Source organism: Manis javanica, chromosome 3 (genome assembly GCF_040802235.1).
Source record: "Manis javanica isolate MJ-LG chromosome 3, MJ_LKY, whole genome shotgun sequence".
In the NCBI taxonomy this organism is placed as follows: Eukaryota; Metazoa; Chordata; class Mammalia; order Pholidota; family Manidae; genus Manis; species Manis javanica.
Genome location: NC_133158.1, coordinates 1,528,780 through 1,549,098, shown reverse-complemented (window position 1 = coordinate 1,549,098; position 20,319 = coordinate 1,528,780). Strand labels below are relative to the sequence as shown.

The 20,319-nt window shown below is 58.1% G+C and overlaps 4 protein-coding genes across 16 annotated transcripts in view; 3 read left to right on the top strand and 1 right to left on the bottom strand.

Moving 5' to 3' along the window:
* The window catches only part of IP6K1 (inositol hexakisphosphate kinase 1), a 57,170-nt gene extending 44,830 nt beyond the window's left edge, over positions 1 to 12,340 (top strand). For all 5 annotated transcript variants that reach the window (XM_036994450.2, XM_036994449.2, XM_036994448.2 and 2 more), the window contains 4 exons: positions 2,465 to 2,675; positions 6,860 to 7,041; positions 8,526 to 8,701; positions 9,218 to 12,340. In XM_036994450.2, the coding sequence (XP_036850345.2) occupies positions 6,921 to 7,041; positions 8,526 to 8,701; positions 9,218 to 9,742 (822 nt within the window). In that variant the 5' untranslated portion in view covers positions 2,465 to 2,675; positions 6,860 to 6,920 and the 3' untranslated portion in view covers positions 9,743 to 12,340. The remainder of the gene's footprint in view (positions 1 to 2,464; positions 2,676 to 6,859; positions 7,042 to 8,525; positions 8,702 to 9,217) is intronic.
* A 261-nt stretch (positions 12,341 to 12,601) lies between these two features.
* GMPPB (GDP-mannose pyrophosphorylase B) lies at positions 12,602 to 14,972 on the top strand. Of its 2 annotated transcripts, XM_017654092.3 has the most exons (9): positions 12,608 to 12,963; positions 13,090 to 13,170; positions 13,262 to 13,310; positions 13,446 to 13,588; positions 13,739 to 13,897; positions 13,975 to 14,053; positions 14,144 to 14,271; positions 14,353 to 14,535; positions 14,618 to 14,972. In XM_017654092.3, the coding sequence occupies exons 1-9, from the start codon at positions 12,835 to 12,837 to the stop codon at positions 14,747 to 14,749; spliced, it is 1,083 nt and encodes a 360-aa protein (XP_017509581.1). In that variant the 5' UTR covers positions 12,608 to 12,834; the 3' UTR covers positions 14,750 to 14,972. The 2 variants fall into 2 exon arrangements, with proteins under 2 accessions (XP_036850346.1, XP_017509581.1); XM_036994451.2 differs by lacking the exon at positions 13,090 to 13,170 and having other exon boundaries at positions 12,602 to 12,963.
* The window catches only part of RNF123 (ring finger protein 123), a 23,996-nt gene continuing 18,618 nt past the window's right edge, over positions 14,942 to 20,319 (bottom strand). For 6 of the 8 annotated variants that reach the window (XM_036994436.2, XM_036994433.2, XM_036994434.2 and 3 more), the window contains exons 32-39: positions 19,457 to 19,596; positions 19,185 to 19,373; positions 19,027 to 19,117; positions 18,775 to 18,859; positions 15,754 to 15,896; positions 15,537 to 15,631; positions 15,357 to 15,442; positions 14,942 to 15,275 (exon numbers count right to left, since the gene is read on the bottom strand). In XM_036994436.2, coding sequence (XP_036850331.1) covers positions 15,155 to 15,275; positions 15,357 to 15,442; positions 15,537 to 15,631; positions 15,754 to 15,896; positions 18,775 to 18,859; positions 19,027 to 19,117; positions 19,185 to 19,373; positions 19,457 to 19,596 — 950 coding nt within the window. In that variant the 3' untranslated portion in view covers positions 14,942 to 15,154. The remainder of the gene's footprint in view (positions 15,276 to 15,356; positions 15,443 to 15,536; positions 15,632 to 15,753; positions 15,897 to 18,774; positions 18,860 to 19,026; positions 19,118 to 19,184; positions 19,374 to 19,456; positions 19,597 to 20,319) is intronic. The other 2 variants (XM_036994438.2, XM_017654088.3) reach the window with 1 other exon arrangement.
* On the top strand, positions 15,903 to 18,767 carry AMIGO3 (adhesion molecule with Ig like domain 3). The gene has a single exon (XM_036994445.2). The coding sequence runs from the start codon at positions 16,220 to 16,222 to the stop codon at positions 17,852 to 17,854; it is 1,635 nt and encodes a 544-aa protein (XP_036850340.2). The 5' UTR covers positions 15,903 to 16,219; the 3' UTR covers positions 17,855 to 18,767.

Here is a 20,319-nt window from a genome sequence, read left to right as displayed (position 1 = left end):
TGTCTGCCAGCGGTGTGTCGGGCACCTGCAGTGGCATGAAAGGCTTCCAGTCCCACTGCCAAGATGGCCTGCAGAGCCCACTGTCAGAGGAGGGGACGGCGCGTTTAACCTCAGGAAACAAAAACATGTTTACCAAAAGGCACCGTTAAAGAAAATAGGTCAAGGTATTCACAACACATAGAGCTCAGGAAGGATTCGTTTCCAGAAACACACACACATACGCACACAAACACATGTTTGTGTGTATGTATATAAATTCATATAAATTGATAAGAAAAAGATAACTCAGTCAGAAAATGAGCAAAAATAAAGAAAATCAATGAAAACCAAAGACCAAAGGCTGGTTCTTTGAGAGGAACAATAAAGTTGATAAATCTCTAACCAGACTGATAGGAAAAAGAGAAGACATAAATTTCCAATATCAGAAATAATAGGTGTGTCATCACTAGATTCTACTGATATTTAAAAGAATGTTATGAACAACTTTATGCCAATAAATTCTACAACTTAGGTGAAACAGTTTCTTTGAAAACACACACTGTAAAAACCCACTCAAGAAGAAATGGGTAATTTGAATAACCCTTATCTATTAAGCAAATTGAAATCAGAGTTTAAAGCATTGCAGCAAAGAAAACTCCAGGCCCACATGGCTTCACTGGTGAATTCTACCAAATATTTAAGAGAGAAATACTTCCAGTTCTACACAGATTCTTCCAAAAAACTGAAGAGGGAATATGTCCCAACTCGTTCTGTACGACAACTACAAGAAAATGAATGTATCTCACGAACCTAGATGTAAAAAACCGAACAACATTTTAACGGGTTGGTCCAACCACAACAGTACATCATGCCCACGTAGAGCTCACCTGAGTGATGACCGGCAGGGTAACTCACGCACGCCAGTGTGATCTGGTGCATCGATGAACTAGGGACAAGCCATCCTGCCTCTTACCTCAGTAGAAACAGAAAACGCACCCACCAGTGTCCGGCTCCCGTTCTCGACAAAAGAGCAGCAGTGGGGCTTCAGAGACTGCGAGCAGAAGGCAGGCCCTCGCCGGGTAGAGGGCGTCTCCGGGGCTCCCGAGCTAGCGCCATGCTCCATGAGGAAATGCCTGCTTTCTCCCCAGTAGATCAAGATGTCTGTGTTCTCCACCTGTGGTCGACATTTATGGAACCTTCTGGCCAGAGCAGGTGGTCAAGAAAAGGCAAGGAAATAATAGAAGGCATCCGGGTTAGAGGGGAAGTAAGATGTCATCTTCATTTGCAGGCAGCACAGAACTCTTGTCTTCAGTCAAATGTCAGCCAAGTGTGGAAGCAGAATCGTCTTGCCAGGGACTGGGGGGGTAAGCCGAGGGCAGGAAGGGGCCCGCGGGGAGCTGCGCGGCAGGTCTGGAGGGCTGTCCAGGCCAGAGCGTGAGGGGTCCCAGGAGATGCAGGGACTGTAGACCAGAGGGCATTGCGGCTCGAGCAGAAGGAGGCTCTGGTAAGGATGGGGACAGGAAGTTACCAAGGCACGAGCCCGCGGGAGAGGTGGCCTCCGCCGTGGAAGCCCGTGTCCAGAGGCGAAGCCCGCGCAGGTGAGCCGCACGGCGAGGCGGTGTCTTGGGAGTGTACGAGTCTGTTTCTCTTGGATGTTTTAAGGTTCCTAAAAGGGCCCAGGAATTGGGGCTGTGCCCACATGGACGTGGAAGTGGGCCAAGGAGGATATTCTTGGTTGGCATATTGACATAATTCATAAATGCTTCTCACCAATTTTCAGATCATGGAGCCTGTTTTGCATACCAGCAGTGTAAACGGAGAAATGTAGCTGATAGAAGGTTGGACGTGGAAATTAGACTAAGGCCAGCCCAGACCCTTTTTTAAAAAAAAAAACCTCTTCCTTAAGTCTCTAGGTATTATTTTAACCTCTCTGGTAATGATTCAGAAGAAACAGCAAACAACCTGTTTAGTAGAAATGGACACAACAAACTGTTTGTTGCGTGAACACAGCATGGAAAATAGCAAGGACGGACCTCAACCTGGGAATGCTGAGGTTTGGCGAGGCAGGGGTTTTTTGGCCTGGCCAGGTCAGAGCAGCCTGCTGCTCGGCGTGGGCAGAGGTGTCTCTTAGGGGCTGTCTAGCTGACACTGCCCGGCTAGGGGAGGACACAGGACATTGCATCATGAAGCGGCCACCTAGACAGAGAGGGACATGATGTCAGTGGCACCTGGTGGACACAGTTGTTTTGAAAGGTCCAGAAGCCAGCCAGAGAGTGAGAAGACGAGACGGAGAGAGTGGGGCTAGAGCTTTATCCGAGACCCAGGGTCAGGCGCGGTCGTCATGGGGGTGAGTGGTTGGCTGTCTCCTGGAAGATACCCACTGCCGCTTGCTCCTGCCGCGGTCGGCAGTGGTTCGGGACAGGCGGGGACTGTGCTGCAGAGGCCCTGCCTGTGCACCTGCTGACTGGCTGTCTTTTTCCCACAGGTGTGGTGTCTGTCTGTTTTGAAGGAGACAGTGACGGTTACATCAACTTGGTGGCCTACCCCTACGTGGAGAGTGAGGCCGTGGAGCAGGACGCCACCCCAGAGCGGGAGCAGCCTCGGCGCAAACACTCGCGCCGGAGCCTGCACCGGTCAGGCAGCGGCAGTGAGCACAAGGAGGAGAAGGCCACCCTGGCCCTCGAGGCCCCCGGGAGGTAAGGGGGCCCTGAGCGGGGTGAGGGTGCGCGTCTGGCCCCGTGAGCACAGATGCTTAGGTCGTCTTTTGTCCTGCCACATAGTGGGGAAGCAGGGCTTAAGATCGGGGAATGTCGCTGGTGTTCTAGGGCCCCCGCATAGGTGTCTCGCTCTCCAAGACGGGAGGTCAGAAGGCACTGATGAGCAGCGAGGCTCCACCTGCTGTCTGACCTGCAGGCGTCAGAGGCGGGGCCAAGGAGAGGCCATCAGAGTAGTGTCCTTAAGGCAGGTCTCTGAGACTGCAATAGCGCAGCTCATGAACCCTTTCCCTGCATCTGAAATTTAGTTTATTGCATGTGAAGTTGATTTCTGTTGTAGTTTAGGAAAACAGTCTATCATATTTCTTGATATTTCGTGCAAAAAAAATGTGAACTCCCACTAGGGTGGCCATAATCAAAAGGACAGAGTCAGAATGATGAGAATGTAGAGAAATTGGGTCTCTTCCGCATTGATGATGGGAATGAAAATAGCACAGCTGCTTGGGGAAATAATCAGGCAGATTCTTCAGAAAGTTCATCCCAGTAGTTCCCCCGAGGCGTGTACCCAAGAGGGCGGAAGAGACACACTCACACGTAAAGCTTGTGCACAAATGTTAGTAGCAGCTTTATCCTCAGTAGCCAGAGAGGGGAGATGGCCTATGTGCCTGTCACCTGGCACGTAGAAGTAAAACGTGGCACAGCCACCCTGTAGCACTTTCCCGGACCTGGAAACCCGTGCAGAGTAGGAGGAGCCAGCCTCAGAAAAGCACATGTGTGGCTGTGGCATACGTAGTGCTGAGAACAGGCAAAGCTGTGTAGACACGGGCAGGTCAGTGGGCGCCAGGGACTGAGAGGCAGGGGAGGGGGGGTACTTGCTCATGGTGCTGGGCTTTGTTTGTGGGTGATGGAAACGTCTTAAAAATTAGGTAGTGGTGTGTGGTATACCTTGTGAATATACTAAAACCCCACTGAATCGGTAAAAATAATTAAGTAAAAATAAACCAAAAATAATGTGGGGTTCCTGCCCGCGCTCTGCTTCTGTCCTGAACCACGTCCAGGGCCCGTGGCCCAGCCCGGCCTGGCTGTGTGACACAGCGCTGTGAGTTACTTCAAGCGGATCGTTATGTTGGCGGCAAAATGAAGTTGTAGTATTTTCAGTTACCACAGGTGTCTTCTCCCCACCACCCTCTGTGGTTTGACTCATGTTCGGAATAAAATTCTTTTATGCACATGGCTTCATGATTTCCGCAGGTGCAAACCTTGTCTGCTGATATGCGGTCCCTTGGGCCACTCAGTGGCTCCGCCCCTGCTGGTCCTTGGACGGCTCCTCTGTTTTTCAGGGCCGAGACAGAGGCGGCCAGCCACCTCCAGGCATGACCTCCGCAGCCAGGTTGTGGCCCGTGTCAGACCTTCGTCCCCTCGGAGCTGAGTACCTCCCCACTGCATGGCAGGGCCATGTTTCGTGTACCCGTTCCTCCACTGGGGCATAGGGCAATCCTCGATGGTCCTGATGCTTCTGTGGCCATTGCAGGAAGTCGCTGAGTCCCCATTTGCAGTTCTTCCTGGTGTTTACCTGGGAGGGGGATTGATGGATCATACGGTGATGCCCCACATAACCTCTTCATAGCGGCTGCGCCCCTTCATATTCCCTACAGCAGCGGGCAAGAGCTCTGGCTCCTGCACATCCTCAGCACGCGTTCCCATTTATTTATTTGTTTATTTATTTATATTTATTAAGGTATCATTGATACACAATCTTATGAGGGTTTCACATGAGCAACATTGTGGTTACTACATCCCGCCACATTATCAAGTCCCCCCCACACCCCACTGCAGTCACTGCCCATCAGTGTAGCAGGATGCCAGAGTCACTACTTGCCTTCTCTGTGCTACCCTGTCTTCCCTGTGACCCCACCACAACATGTGTGCCAATCATAATGCCCCTCAATCCTCTTCTCCCTTCCTCCCCACCTGCCCTTCCCTGCCCCTCCCCTTTGGTAACCGCTAGTCCCTTCTTAGAGTCTGTGAGTCTGCTGCTATTTTCTCCACAAATGAGGGAAATCATTTGGTACTTGTCTTTCTCCACCTGGCTTATTTCACTGAGCATAATACCCTCTAGCTCCATCCATGTTGTTGCAAATGGTAGGATTTGTTTTCTTCTTATGGATGAATAATATTCCATTGTGTGTATTTGTACCACATCTTCTTTATCCATTCATCTACTGATGGACACTTAGGTTGCTTCCATTTCTTGGCTATTGTAAATAGTGCTACGATAAACATAGGGGTGTATCTGTCTTTTTCAAACTGGGTTGCTGCATTCTTAGGGTAAATTCCTAGGAGTGGAATTCCTGGGTCAAATGGTATTTCTATTTTTAGTTTTTTGAGGAACCTCCGAATTGCTTTCCACAGTGGTTGAACTAGCTTACATTCCCACCAGCAGTGTAGGAGGGTTCCCCTTTCTCCACATCCTTGCTGGCATTTGTTGTTCCCAGTCTTTTCAATGCTGGCCATCCTAACTGGTGTGAGGTGATATCTCATTGTGGTTTTAATTTGCATTTCCCTGATGATTAGTGATGTGGACCATCTTTTCGTGTGTCTGTTGGCCATCTGAATTTCTTCTTTGGAGAAGTGTCTGTTCATATCCTCTGCCCATTTTTTAATAGGGGTATTTGCCTTTTGGGTGTTGAGACCTGTGAGTTCTTTATATATTTTGGTTGTTAACCCCTTGTCAGATATGTCATTTACAAATATATTCTCCCATACTGTAGGATGCTTTTTTGTTCTACTGATGGTGTCCTTTGCTGTACAGAAGCTTTTTAGCTTGATATAGTCCCATTTGTTAATTTGTGCTTTTGTTTCCCTTACCCGAGGAGGTGCATTCAGGAAAAAGTTGCTCATGTTTATATTCAGGAAATTTTTGCCTGTGTTTTCTTCTAAGAGTTTTATGGTTTCACGACTTATATTCAGGTCTATGATCCATTTCAAGTTTACTTCTGTGTATGGGGTTAGACAGTGATCCAGTTTCATTCTCTTACATGTAGCTGTCCAGTTTTGCCAGCACCAGCTGTTGAAGAGGCTGTCATTTCCCCATTGTATGCCCATATGTTCATGGCTCCTTTATTGTATATTAACTGACCATATATGCTTGGACAAAATATATCTGGGCTCTGTATTCTGTTCCACTGGTCTGTGGGTCTGTTCTTGTGCCAGTACCAAATTGTCTTGATTACTGTGGCTTTGTAGTAGAGCTTGAAGTTGGGGAGCGAGATCTCCCCTGCTTTATTCTTCCTTCTCAAGCTTTGGCTCTTTGGGGTCTTTTGTGGTTCCATATGAATTTTAGAACTATCTGCTCTAGTTCATTGAAGAATGCTGTTGGTATTTTGATAAGGGATTGCATTGAATCAGTAGATTGCTTTAGGCAGGATGGCCATTTTGACAATATTAATTCTTCCTGTCCATGAGCATGGGATGTGTTTCCATTTATTGGTATCTTCTTTAATTTCTCTCATGAGTGCCTTGTAGTTTTCAGAGTTTAGGTCTTTCACTTCCTTGGTTAGGTTTATTCCTAGGTATTTTATTCTTTTTGATGCAATTGTGAATGGAATTGTTTTCCTGCTTTCTCTTTCTGCTGGTTCATTGTTAGTGTATAGGAATGCCACAGATTTCTGTGTATTAATTTTGTATCCTGTAACTTTGCTGAATTCAGATATTAGATCTAGTAGTTTTGGAGTGGATTCTTTAGGGTTTCTTTGTACAATATCATGTTATCTGTAAGCAGTGACAGTTTAACTTCTCTTTTACCAATCTGGATGCCTTTTGTTTATTTGAGTCGTCTGATTGCTGTGGCTAGGACCTCCAGATCTATGTTGAATAAAAGTGAGGAGAGTGGGTGTTCCCATTTATTTTTATAATAGCCTTTCTAATCGATGTGAAGTGGTATCTTCATTACATAATGTGATGCAAAGAATTATTTTTCACATAGTTTTCAGAGACACAGGAAGAGCACAACTCACACCATTCACTCACCTGAGTGGGCTCCTGCGCCTGGGGCCCTGTGTCACCCGTCAGCAGGGTGGGGCGCAGGCCTCTCCCGCCCTGCGCAGTGGGACCCGGAGGGCGACTTGTCTGAGCCCCATGGCAGTGTGTGTGTTCTTCCTTTTTAGCTCCCAGGAGGCAAAGGGCCCGAAGGCGGAGCTGCACGGCCACTCAGACGTTCCTTTCCAGATGCTGGATGGCAACAGCGGCCTGAGTTCTGAGAGGATCAGCCACAACCCCTGGAGTCTGCGCTGTCACAAGCAGCAGCTGAGCCGCATGCGCTCCGAGTCCAAGGACCGGAAGCTCTACAGTATCCTTGTTTCTGCTCCTGCAGCGCTGAGACCCCTGTGCAGGCTTGTGCTCGTCCGCCTGGCTCACAGGCTCTTCATCCTTCCTGCTGTCATCAGCAGGGTGGTTCTTCCGCCTGTTGGGGTAGTTAAGACTGAAGCTTAACCGTGGCGGTGGCCATGGCAATATTCTGTGCCATCTTTCAGTCTGGTGGCCACACAGCTGCTGTGAGTGAGTCCCTGAACTTTGAGTTTATCTTAATAAATTTAAGTTTAAATGTAATTCGCCAGATATGGCTAGTGGCCCCATATTTATCAGCACCTGTCTGGAAACAGGATCTGTGTGTGTTATCTCCCCACCAGAGATAATAAGTAAATAAAAAGTAATACATTTGATCGTTGTTGTCTGAAGGTAAACACCAAGCCTGTACAATGTAAAATAGTTTTAAGATGTTAGAAGTGGAAGTACTGTGCACCAGGTTAGAAAGACTGTGTTCCCTGCGGAGCTGAGGGGTGTGCTGAGCACTGTTGCCACGGCAGTCTTCTGAGGGAGCAGCCCTTGAACGCAGTGCATAGGTGAGGCTGTGGGCACCGGCAGGTGGACACTGTGGCCAGGGCCGGGCGCTCTGAGAGTTGTACAGCCGCCTTGAAGTTGCACTGTCACTTGACGGGTTGCAGCAGGTGATTAGATTAAGTAAATGCCAAATTTAAGGTTTTCTGTAAGTTACTCTTTAAAGAATTAGGAAATGTGAGAATGTTCATCAACACAGTGATGCTGTGTCACATGCTCCAAGGTGGTGGCCACTTTGTGGTCCCCAAGTTCAAGATTGAGGTCCAGGCTGCGGCCCCCGTGACTTTGGGCAGACATGTGACACGCATACTCCTTTAGCTGGGATTGTAGCAGGCAGTACGTTTAGATGAAGATGTGGATATAAATATCAGGAGGCCAGGGACCATAGAGCCATTGTGGGCAAAAGGTTCTTTTTTAGTCCTTTTGTAATAGTCCACTGGTCTAAGTCCACTTAGTCAAAATCGGCAAGATAGAAATTTAAATCCAGCTTTTTGTACAGACTCCTGTCTGGGAGTATTGTTGGGTTGGATCATTGCCACAGACGCCCTGCTTACCCCCTGGGCTGGGTAAGGCGCCGGCTTGAGTGTGACTGGCATGGCTGCTGGTGCTGGGGAGGTAAATGTGCGTCTGCCAGATGGGTACAGTTGCTGGTGTCAGTTTGGGTAGATGAGAAGGTTCTGGAGGTGAGTGGTGGGGCTACACAGACATATGAGTATACTTACTGCCATAGACCGTATACTTTAAAATGATTACATGGCAATTTTAAGTATATTTTACCACAATAAAAAATTTCTTTAAGAAATAATAAGGCCGTAACGTGAGCTGAGTTTGTGAAGACAATACGTTAGGTGGGAGCGCCTCATTATGGCTTGAATGTGCTGTCCTGTCTGGGGCAGGTCACAAGGGTGCCCCTTGCGCTCCTTGACCGTGGCCCAGAGTTCCTCCTGCTTGAGAACGTGGTGCACCACTTCAGGTACCCCTGCGTGCTGGACCTGAAGATGGGCACGCGGCAGCACGGGGATGACGCTTCAGCCGAGAAGGCGGCCCGGCAGATGAGGAAGTGTGAGCAGAGTACATCGGCCACACTGGGCGTCAGGGTCTGTGGCATGCAGGTGAGTCACCCCACAGAGAGCTTGAGCTTGGCACTGCTGTGTGTATGTGCCAGGTGCACAGACCCCTGCCTGCGTCTGATGGCGTCCTGCCCACGGGGTCCAGAGTCGCCTCCGAGAGGGGAGCCCGCAGAGTGCATCCCTGTGTGTAGCTTCTTGAGGTTTTTTTGTCCTTACCTGGTGGTGTTAGTCTGGGCCCCGGATGCAGAGCCACCGTGCGAGCCTGTTGCCCCGACACAGGGGCCAAGCTCCTGTCTGTCAGCACGATGTTCTGTGTCCAGCTGGGCCCCGAGCATCTTGGAGAAAGGCTGCAGGGGTGATGCAGAGAACCTGAAGGCTTGGTCTCACCTTTGCTGCTTTTCCCGCAGGGAGACTTAGGCCCCCCCCTCCTTCAGTTGTGCAGGGCTGAGCAGAAAAGCTCAGGCTTGGTGAGAGGTGCTTTGCAGACAGTGCTTGCCCAGCACTGTGAGGGTGCCAGCTCTGCGCGGTACTCACCTGGTATGTCTGCTGGGGTTTCAGGTGTACCAGCTGGACACAGGGCATTACCTCTGCAGAAACAAGTACTATGGCCGTGGGCTCTCCATCGAAGGCTTCAGCAGCGCCCTCTACCAGTACCTGCACAACGGCCTGGACCTGCGGCGTGACCTTTTTGAGCCCATTCTGAGCAAACTGCGGGGCCTGAAAGCTGTGCTGGAGCGGCAGGCCTCCTACCGCTTCTACTCTAGCTCCCTGCTTGTCATCTATGACGGCAAGGAGTGCCGCACCGAGTCCTGCCTGGACCGCCGCTCTGAGGTGCGTCTCAAGCACCTGGACACGGGGCTCCCTGAGGGAGCATCGCCCAGCACCAGCCCCAGCGGCGCCTACCCCGAGGTGGGCCCCTCCTCCCCACCCAAGGTGGACGTCCGCATGATTGACTTTGCACACAGCACGTTTAAGGGCTTCCGGGATGACCCCACCGTGCATGACGGGCCGGACCGAGGCTATGTGTTTGGCCTGGAGAGCCTGATGAGCATCATGGAGCAGATGCGGGACGAGAACCAGTAGGTCCAGCTCTGGGCCCCCAGGACCCTTCCCTCCCCACCCGCAGGCAGGGACCACTGCTCTGACTGAACTCGCTGTGAGGACCCACAGGCTTGCTTTTAAAGGGTTATATTTCTCTTTGGTGTAAACTAAAAGAAATGTTTTTAGCTGTAGCCTGGAATCCATATACATAAAGTGAAGGAGGCCAGAACGCATCCCCTCTAAGCCAGGCTTCTTAGCTCTGCAGCTTTGCTGTGTCCAGTCTGACCTACGAAGGAGGAGGTGCCCTGGGGGGCTTGGAGGCAGGGCCAGGGTGCCTTGGACATTGGTTTCCCTTGCTGAGGTCTTTGGGATCTGTGGCTGCAGGGCCCTTTGGTTGCCATTCCCATTTAGCTCTTGTTCATCAGAATTAGAGGGGCTGAGTGCCCATCTCTTGAGGGACGTCTTGTGTTGTGGTTGTCAGCCAGCTCTTCAACAGATGTCCCTGGAGGGCCAGCTTACACACAGCTGGACCCAGCCTTCACAGCTCTGACCTTGGAGTGAGGCTAGATTCATGAAGCTGGGCCGAAGCCAGCGAACGGCAGAGGGCAGGGCCTGGGATCCCCAGGCACTCCTTGGCACATGAACCTGCTCTCTTCTCCCTGCACATCCCAGTCACCCTTGCTCCCCGAGGTCCTCTTGCCCCACTGAAGGGGGCTCCTGCTTTCTGCCTAGGAGTCTGTCCCAGCAGCCCCAGGCCCGGTGGCTCTCGTGCAGACAGAGTGGAGTTCTTGTGCTGGGGGTGGGGTCCCCTGGGTACGGGCCGTGCGGCCTCTGGGTGGGCTGCCCTGTCCAGTGCTCGGGCTGTGGTCCTCAGGCCTCCCCTTTCCCCAGGCCAAGCTCAAGGCAACAGCCCATCGTGAGGAGCCCCAGGCTTGCGAGGGAGAACTTCCAGTCCGTGTGCTCGTAGGGACACTGCGTGGGCCCTGGTACAGGCACCTGGATTTTGCTGTGAGAGTTTGGGGCCCCCGTCTCTTCATCTCTCTGCCAGCCACTCTCCTGGTCCCTTTCCCTGGGGTATGGCCTTGCTCATTAGTGATACTGACTTCCTTCATGCTTTCCTCAGCAAAATGCCCAGCCGTTTCTGAGGTGAGCTTTGGCTGTGACCTTCCTCAGCAGGTGCTGTTTTTATAAAAACGTGGAAGCAAAAGCAGTGGTAGGAAGTGTTGCCCTGCTCCCCAGCTCCCTCTCTGTGGGCCTGGAGTGTGGCGACACGGGCAGTGGTACAGTGAAGGCCAAGGACCAGCCCCTTCCTTTCCCGTGGTTTTAGTAATTTTTGCTGCCAGCCCTTTATGGCACAGAGACCTGCCGCTTCAGCACGTGACCAGGTGGCCCTGCAACTCACCTAGCCGTTGCTGGCGATGACCCTCTCACCTGAGCCGGTGCCACAGTCATGATCCCTTTGGCATGTCTCTGGGCATTAAAAGTGAGCCTGCCAGCCTGTGTCTGTGAGAGGCCTCACTAACTGACGGACTGATTTCCTGGTCCTTAGAGATGCAGCCTCACACGTCTTCAGTGGGCTCCTTGTTAGAGCCCCATGTCTGCTCTCTGACTCTGGGGCCTGTTCTTGGGGCTGGGAGGGGCAGCTTGCAGGTTTCTGGTCAGGAATGACCATCTTCTCTCCTCTTATCTGTGGCTTCAGCCATAGGAGCAGGCAGGAGCTCTTTGTTAGCCACTGCCTGGCAGGGCAGAAGCTAAGACAGTCTGGGGCCACTTGGAACCGAACCCCCTTGACGGAACCCTTTCAGCCTGGGGAGGTGCTGTGCCACCTGAGTTCCTCGTTCTGGGAGCACATGCTGTTCTGTGCTGCTCCTCACAGCCAGAGAGGTTGTAGTTACATTCAGTGTTTTCTTGGCAGAAGGGCCTGGGATTTGCTGCTTCTCCCCCAGGGCAGAGCCCCTCTTTTCAGCACTTCTGATACTCGGAGACCCAGATGTTGCCTGGCTGGTGGTGGGCATGTGTGTACTGTACTCTGCCACTACTTTCTCCCTGCTCCATGCCGGAGCCTTGTCCCTGCCAGGCCCTGCCGTCTATCCCCAACTTGGGACCAAAGTGCAAGGTGGGATTACAGGATGCCCACGTGACCCCTGTGTGCTTCCCTGGGCCAAGAGGACACTAGTCCTCTGGGCTTAAAGAGGAAGGGGACCAGTGTCCACAGCTTGCCAGGGACCCCACCCCCCCTCACTTGGGGGCCTGTGCGTTGGGTGTGGGGACTCTTCCTGTGGGGCCAAAGCCCTGGGCTAGGTCAGTAGCCCCTGCCCGCTTGCTCTCAGCTGGCCACGTGCCCACCCCTAGATGCAGACTGCTTTGAACTACAGCTGTTCGACTTGGTTTTGTTCGCGCCGACGTAAAAAAAGTGTTAACAAGGAAAGCAATGGGAGCACCCTGGGGAGGACTAGGCTCCTGAGCTTCCGCGCCTCCAGGATCAGCCCTGCGCTCCACCTGGAAGCCCCCGCCGCCTGCGCCTTCTCTCGGGACCTTGCCTGCGGGGGTGCTGGGCCGCGGCCGCGCCTCTGTGTACACCCAGCGTCGCGCCGCCTGTGTCTGAGGTCTTGTATGTCAAAATAAAGCCGCTACAAACTGCGGCGCGTCTGCGTGTCTGTGTCGCCCACGGCCCTCCCTCCCACTGTCTGCTCCGGGCGGGGCGGGGCGGGGCGGCGGGGGAGGAAGCTTCGCCCTCGGCGCCAGTCCCGCCTTCGGGTCCGCCAATGGCGTGCGTCCCCATGGCAGCGCGGCGCGCTCGGGCGCTCATTGGCTGCAGCTGCGGGGCGCTGCGTTACGGCGTTACGGCGCTGCAGCGTGCCACGTCCACGGCAGCCGATTGGCCCGCGAGCCCTGTCACTGCCCGCCCACGTCCTGCCCGAGTTCCGGGCCAGCTCCCCTGAGTCCGGCCTTCCGTCCTGGTGTGTAGCGTCCGCGGACCGGTGGACGAGTGGACAGACGGAGCCGGAGCCAGTCAGCGCAGTGGGTGGGGGGCGCGGGGCTGGGCGCGGCGGGGAGAGACGCGACCGGAGCCGGCCCGGCGCGCCGCGGTCACCTCGGAGCCGGGACTCCCTATCCGGCCGGCCGCGGGCGCGATGAAGGCGTTGATCTTAGTGGGCGGCTATGGGACGCGCCTGCGGCCGCTGACACTAAGCATCCCGAAGCCCCTGGTGGACTTCTGCAATAAGCCCATCCTGCTGCACCAAGTGGAAGCGCTGGCCGCGGTAAGGCCCGGGCCCGGGGCCCTGGTAGGGCCCGGCGGGATGAGGGGCGGCCGGCGGCTGGGGGTCGGGACGCCCCTGCCTTCCGGCTGAGCCTGTCCGGGCGGCCGGCGCGGTTCTGTCCGACAGGCTGGCGTGGACCACGTGATTCTGGCCGTGAGCTACATGTCTCAGGTGCTGGAGAAGGAAATGAAGGCGCAGGAGCAGAGGGTGAGGTTCGGACTCCTGCCCCTTTCCGTTGGTCTCCACCCAACCTCCTGTCCTCGTGGGAGGAACCTGACGGCTGGCTTCTGTCTTCCAGCTTGGAATCCGAATCTCCATGTCCCATGAAGAGGAACCTCTGGGGACAGGTCAGTAGAGGCAGGAAGTTCTTTGGGAGAGGGTTTAGGGTCAGGGAAGAGGGAAGACTCGGCCTGGGTGAGGCCTCCTGAGCCTGGATCCAGGGGTTCAGACCCAGAAAGATGCTGTCCTCTCCCCTCCCCCAGCCGGGCCCCTGGCTCTGGCCCGCGACCTGCTCTCCGAGACTGCAGACCCTTTCTTCGTCCTCAACAGTGACGTGATCTGCGATTTCCCTTTCCAAGCCATGGTGCAGTTCCACCGGCACCATGGCCAGGAGGGCTCAATCCTGGTAAGGGACACAGCAGGCCTTCCCCGACACTCCCACCTGCATGCCCAGCTTCTAACTGCCCTCTTCTGTTGTGGGTTTAAGCATCTGGGGCATAACATGCATGCGAGGCTCGGGGACACTGCCCTAGGCCTGAGGTCCCCCTGCACTCAGGTGACCAAAGTGGAGGAGCCCTCGAAGTATGGTGTTGTGGTGTGTGAGGCCGACACAGGCCGCGTTCACCGCTTCGTGGAGAAGCCGCAGGTGTTTGTGTCGAACAAGATCAATGCGGGCATGTACGTCCTGAGCCCTGCTGTGCTGCAGCGTATTCAGGTATGTTGGGAGCGGCTGGGTGGGCCAGCGAGGGCTGCAGCTGCCATGTTCCTACTCACAGCTGCCCACTCCCACAGCTGCAGCCCACGTCCATTGAGAAGGAGATCTTCCCTGTCATGGCCAAGGAGGGACAGCTATATGCCATGGAGCTACAGGGTGAGGCAGGGAGGCCACAGGCTGGGGGTGGCCTGTGGCTGGGTGTGGCCTGTGGCTGGGCCAAGCCCCTGATCTCTCCCCTTGCTCCAGGCTTCTGGATGGACATTGGGCAGCCCAAGGACTTCCTCACCGGCATGTGCCTTTTCCTCCAATCACTGCGACAGCAGCAGCCTGAGCAACTGCACTCAGGTCCTGGCTTTGTGGGCAACGTGCTGGTGGTAAGGGCCCAGCCCAGCCCTTCCCCCACCCCGGTCTTGGGGAGACAAATGGCCACTTTGGTTTTTCCCTACTGTCCTCAGGACCCAAGTGCCCGCATTGGTCAGAACTGTAGAATTGGTCCCAACGTGAGCCTGGGTCCTGGCGTGGTGGTGGAGGATGGCGTGTGTATCCGGCGGTGCACAGTGCTGCAGGGGGCCCACATCCGCTCCCACTCCTGGCTCGAGTCCTGTATTGTTGGCTGGCGCTGCCACGTGGGGCAGTGGGTAAGGCTGTGGGCTGGGCCGGATGGGGCGTGGGGCAGGGAATGCGCCTGCCTTGCTGACAAGGCCTGTCCCCTCCCCCTAGGTGCGCATGGAGAATGTGACGGTGCTGGGTGAGGACGTCATAGTCAACGACGAGCTCTACCTCAACGGGGCCAGTGTGCTGCCCCACAAGTCTATTGGCGAGTCAGTGCCAGAGCCACGCATCATCATGTAAGGGGTGCTGTTGCCCCTTCAGCAAGGGAACCCTGGCTTGACACTCAAAGGCCCTAGACTCTGCCATTTGTCTGGGGAGATCTGAGCAAAGCTGAATCTGTTGGACACCTGCCTTCTCCTGTGGACGTAACTGGCTGTACCTTCTGGGTATACCCCACAAAGCCCGTTCTCTCAAGAAGGGCCGGGCCAGGGCTGTATGGAATAATAATTTAATGCTCACTGTGGCCCTGACTGCAAGTCAAGCTCAGGCATGGCTGGGCTCCTGCCAATGAGGTTCGCACAGGCAAGGAGGTTGGCGGTGGGGGTTGGGGGTACGGCAGTGTGGGAAACAGGGCGAGGGGTGCTCATAAATAGGGCCCAGTCTGGGCTCAAGGGAGGAGGCCCCTGCTGGGCAGGCGCGGCAGGCCTAGGCAGCCGAGGAGCTGGCACCCGCCTGGGCTGCCTTCCCCCAGTCCTCCACGGACTCGATGGTGGCTTTGCAGAAGAAGCAGTCCTTGCTGTTCATTAAGTGCTGGCTGATGCAGGCTCTACAAGGTGGGGGGCGGAGCCGGCCTGTGTGTCCCCGCTGCTCCCTTCCCAGCCCTCGCGCGCCCCCACGGCCCACTTACTTGCAGGATTTGTGGCCACAGGGTTGGAACACAGCCGAGATGGGGTGGGCATAGCAGATGGGGCAGAGATCCTCCTCGCTGGTGGGCTGCAGGGGGCAGGAGGCAGAGGGCAAGGTGGGCCAGGGTCGGGGGTCCGGCAGGGGGGCACCTGCTCGCCTGGGTGCTGTGACCCCAGCTCACCAGGGAGGCAGCTGCTGCCTGGGCGGATGCAGAGCTCAGGTGTGCCAGCATCTGTTCCACCTGGTGCAGCTCCTCCACGCTGATGTACTCTGTGTCTGCGGGGTGGTGGGTGGCCAGACGGAATGTGTCCCTGGAGTCCCAGCGCCTCCGGGGTTCCCCACAACCTGGCTGGCCTCAAAGCCCTCCTTCCCTCCGACCCACCCCCCAGCCCACTCACAGCTCTGCAGGGAGAAGCGCTTCGGGTCGGGGGCGGGCAGGGCGGAGCCGGGGGCAGGGGGCTCTGGCTGCCCAAGGAGATAGCAGACAGAGCGGAGCTGGAAGCAGGGATCGGCCAGGAGCACGGACGTGGCTCGCTCCGTCCTAGGGGGCGAGGGCGCGGGGCCGTCAGCAGGCCAGGGCCAGTCTGAAGGCCGCAGCGCCGCAGGGCCTGGGGGAGGGTGCCGTCCCGCCCACTTGCACCGCTTGCCGCCCCACCTCCCTCTCGCCACGCAGCCCGGCTGCCGGCCTCAGGGGACACGGGGGTGGGGGGCACCGGGAGACAGGGAAGGCCCTTCTCCCCCACCCAGCGCACGCCCAGTCCTTCCAGGAAAGCAAACCCGCGGCGGTGGAGGGCGGGCCCGGGCTCCCTCCGCCGGAGGAAGGCGCCGCGGAGAGCCGCCGCCCCGCCCCTGCTGCCCGCGCCAATGGGAGCCCAGGTCCGCCCCCCGAGCGGCGCCCTCGCCGGGTATTTAGGAGCCGCGCGCTGGCCCTGCGGCGGGCCGCCCTGGAGGGAGCCTGGCGCGGCTTGCGGAGTGCCCGCCATGGCCTGGCTGGCGCTACTGGGCGTGCTGCCGAGCGTGCTACGCGTCGGGTCCGGCTCCCCAGAGCCTGAGAGCCTTCTGCGCCCTGCGCCCCAGAGCTGCCCCTACAGATGCGTGTGCGCCGCCGACCTGCTGAGCTGTGCGGGCCTCGGGCTGCGGGACGTGCCGGCCCCCTTACCCACCCCCGCCGCCGACCTCGACCTGAGCCACAACGCGCTCCAGCGCCTGCGCCCCGGCTGGCTGGCGCCCCTGGCCCGGCTGCGCGCCCTGCGCCTGGGCCACAATGAGCTGGGCGCGCTGGGCCGCGGGGCCTTCACCAACGCCAGTGGCCTGCGGCTGCTCGACCTGTCGTCGAACGCACTGCGGGCGCTGGGCCGCCACGACCTCGACGGGCTCGGGGCACTGGAGGTGCTGCTGCTCTTCAACAACCGCCTGACGCACCTGGACCAGCGCGCCTTCCACGGCCTGGGCGCGCTCAGCCGGCTCTACCTGGGCCGCAACGAACTCGCCTCCTTCTCCTTCGCCCACCTGCACGGCCTGGGCGCCACCCACCTCCGCACCCTGGATCTCTCCGCCAACCGCCTGGGGCGCGTCCCCGTGCCTGCCCTGGCCGCGCTGCCCGCCTTCCTCAAGAACGGCCTCTACCTGCACAACAACCCGCTGCCCTGTGACTGCCGCCTCTACCACCTGCTGCGGCGCTGGCACCAGCGGGGCCTGAGCGCTGTGCGGGACTTCGCTCGGGAGTACGTGTGCCTGGCCTTCCAGGTGCCCGAGTCCCGCGTCCGCTTCTTCGATCACAGCCGCGTCTTTGAGAACTGCTCGGCGGCCCAGGCCCGGGGCCTGGAGCGGCCGGAGCAGCAGCTGCGCGTGCAGCTGGGTCGGCCCCTGACGCTGCGGTGCAACGCCAGCGCCCCGGCCACGCGCACTGTCTGGGTCTCCCCACAACAGGAGCTGCTCCGGGCGCCCGGATCACGCGACGGCAGCATCGCGGTGCTGGCTGATGGCAGCCTGGCCATCAGCGACGTGCAACCGCGGCACGAGGGGGTCTTTGTGTGCCTGGCCACCGGGCCGCGCCTGCATCACAACCAGACGCACGAGTACAACGTGAGCGTGCGCTTCCCGCACCCCGAGCCCGAGGCTTTCAGCACCGGCTTCACCACGCTGCTGGGCTGCGCCGCGGGCCTGGGGCTCGTACTGCTCTACCTGTTCGCGCCGCCCTGCCCCGGCTGCCGCCGCTCCTCCCGCCGCTGCCGCTGCCGCCGCCGCCGCCGCCGCCCACGGAGCCCGGTCCAGGAGCTGCGCGCGCCGCCCTCGGCGCTGGGCAGCCCGCCGCCCAGCCGCAAGGCCAGTGCGCACAAGCACGTGGTTTTCCTGGAGCCGGGCGGCCGGGGCCTCAGCGGTCGCGTGCGGCTGGCGGTAGCCGAGGACTTTGACCTCTACAACCCCGTGGGCCTGCGGTTCCAGGCCGGCTCCGGGTCCACCAGCTCCACAGGCTCCGGGGACCTGGTGATGACCTAAACCGCCCGGGCCCCTCCTGACCGCTGCTTGTGCTGCGCCCTGCCGCCCAGATGTCCCGAGAGGGCTGGGGCCGAAGCCCGTCGGGAAGAGCCCTGGGCTGAGGCATCCCTCCAGGGTTGGCAAAGGACGGAAGCGCGGCCACGTTCCCTTCCCAGGGGGCAGGAGGAGGGCACAGGCAGGCCCAGCCCCCAGCCCCCAAGGCAGCGACCTCCAATCTGCTTCAGGTTTCTCAAGCTCATGCCGGTGGGCAGGCAGAGGGCAGGCTAGCGCCCCCCAAGACCCCAGGAAGCTGGGCACCCGCAGGCCACCCTGAGGACAGAGCCTCTCCCGTGGGCTCGCAGCACAGCAGGAAGGGGCACCGTGGCCTGTGCCCCCAGCTCTTCAGCAGTGAAACGCCCGCTGAGCATGGCCATGAAGGGAGGGCCGAGCCGATCTCACAGTCCCCCGAGCATGGAAGCCTCCTAAGGGCTGGCACTGGTCTCAGCCTAATGGCTTCACACTTATCTCAGCACCCAACCCACTGCAGGGAGTGGGGGGTTGGGGGACCCTCCTGCGTGGGGGTGAGTGGGGCCCTCTCAGTGCCCTGGATTCACCTGTCATGGCATCCCTTAATAAAGGAAGCGCCCGCCCACCACCAGTCTCTCCACCACACTTAGCCCTCAGTGCCATCCTGGGTGGGGTACGCTGGTGCTCTGCCCTCCCACCAACTCCTGGCTCCTCTGCCCCTGCCACACGCAGGGCCACTGTGCCCTGTCCTGCTGGGGCCCCGACGTCGCCTGCTGCTGGGGCCTGAGCTGCTGCCACCTACGAGGCCACAGCCTCCGCCTCCACACCCAGCACTGGGGTCCACTTGGAGAGGGGGACCCAGCTGCAGGGCAGCGCTGCCCAGTCCCTGCCCCAAATGCCTGTCCCCCACTTACCCGGAGGGTGGACCGTGCACCAGCAGCCGCACCAGGATGCCTGTCACCGCCACCAGAATAGGGTAGTGGTCCACACTCTCTAGGCCTGAGGAGAGGAGGGAGGGGATGAGCCACCCACAGCCCCAACTGGCGGAGGCCACCTGCCCTCCTTCCCACAGGCCAACCGTCCTGGTGTGCTTGCGGACAGGTGCCACTGCTCCCAGCAGAGCCCACGGCCTGCAGTGTGCTGGGCGTAGGTGCCCAGGTCCTCACCTGGCAGCCGTAGGGTGACCACACGGTCAAACAGGTTCCTCTCAGCCGTCACGCGGTTCAGCACCTGGTTCAGCAGCTGTGAAGGCAGGCCCTGCTGGTGGGTGGGCAGGCTTGCCGCTGGGCGCCAGGGTCCCATCCACCTCCCCAGACACACGCACCTGCGCGAGGCGCCGCAGCAGCATCTCAGAGGTGGGCTGGGCCCAGTCAAGGAATATCTCAGGCACTAGCGTGATGGTCATCTCCAGGACACGCAGCAGGCTGACTGACAGGTCAAAGCAGGTGGCACACACCTTGAGCTGCCGGCTGTCCACGAAGTTCCGCTCTAGGCGTTCGGCAGCCTGCTGGATCTGGCCACCGACAGGTAGCCGGGCAGCAGTGAGTGACCTGGCCACACCGCGGATCAGGCCTTCGAAGCCCCACAGGGACCCACCTCCTGAATCATGCCGACAAACTCAGAGAAGGCCCAGTTCAGCTGGTTGAGGACGCTGTTCAGGAAGCTGGGGGCCACGTCAGGTCCCTGCCGGAGCAGGTCAGCCATGTGCTGCTGCAGGAGTGTGGAGGGGCAGGGCTCTGCAGGGGGCCGGGGGGCGGTGTCACTAGACAGGCTACGGGCAGGGGAGTCGAGAACCCACCAGCCTGCCTCGGCCCGCACTCGGCAGGCCCCTGGCAGAACACTCAGGTTGTAAAGGCAGGGGGACGAGGCTGCCCTGCAGGGGGTCGGGGCTAAGCACCCGCCACAGGCTGCACACCATGTCCCGGGCCGAGAGCAGCCCCCCAGCCCAAGCCTGACCCCCAGCCAGTTCTCGATCACACGCCCTTAGGGGAGGGCTGCACCTGCAGGGCAACCGCGACCCCCTCCTCACCCCAAGCCAGGCCGGCTTCCACAGGAGCCTGCCCTGAGCCCTGCCATCCTCTGCCATCCTCTCTGCCCTTGGCCTGGCCTTGGCACACCGCTGAGGTGGTGGATGCCAAGTCTGGGCTGCCAGGCAGCCGTAACCAGAGCCTCTGCTGCGGACTGCCTGGGCCCTGCCCCCAGGCGAATCAATAGTCCCCAGAGCAGCAGGGCCGGCGGGTTGCCCCCCCACTCGTTGTGACTCAGGTCACCCTACAGGCAGGACTGGCAACTGGCGAGGGCATGCGCGGTGACTCTGCATAAGGCACTCGGCCCCTGGGGACCCCTTCAGGCCACGACACTGCCCACAAGGGCAGACACACACCACGTGGGCCAAGGAGAGCCACCCTGTGGGGTGAGCACACGTGGCAGGCCGAGCGTAAGTGGCAGAGCCCCAGGCC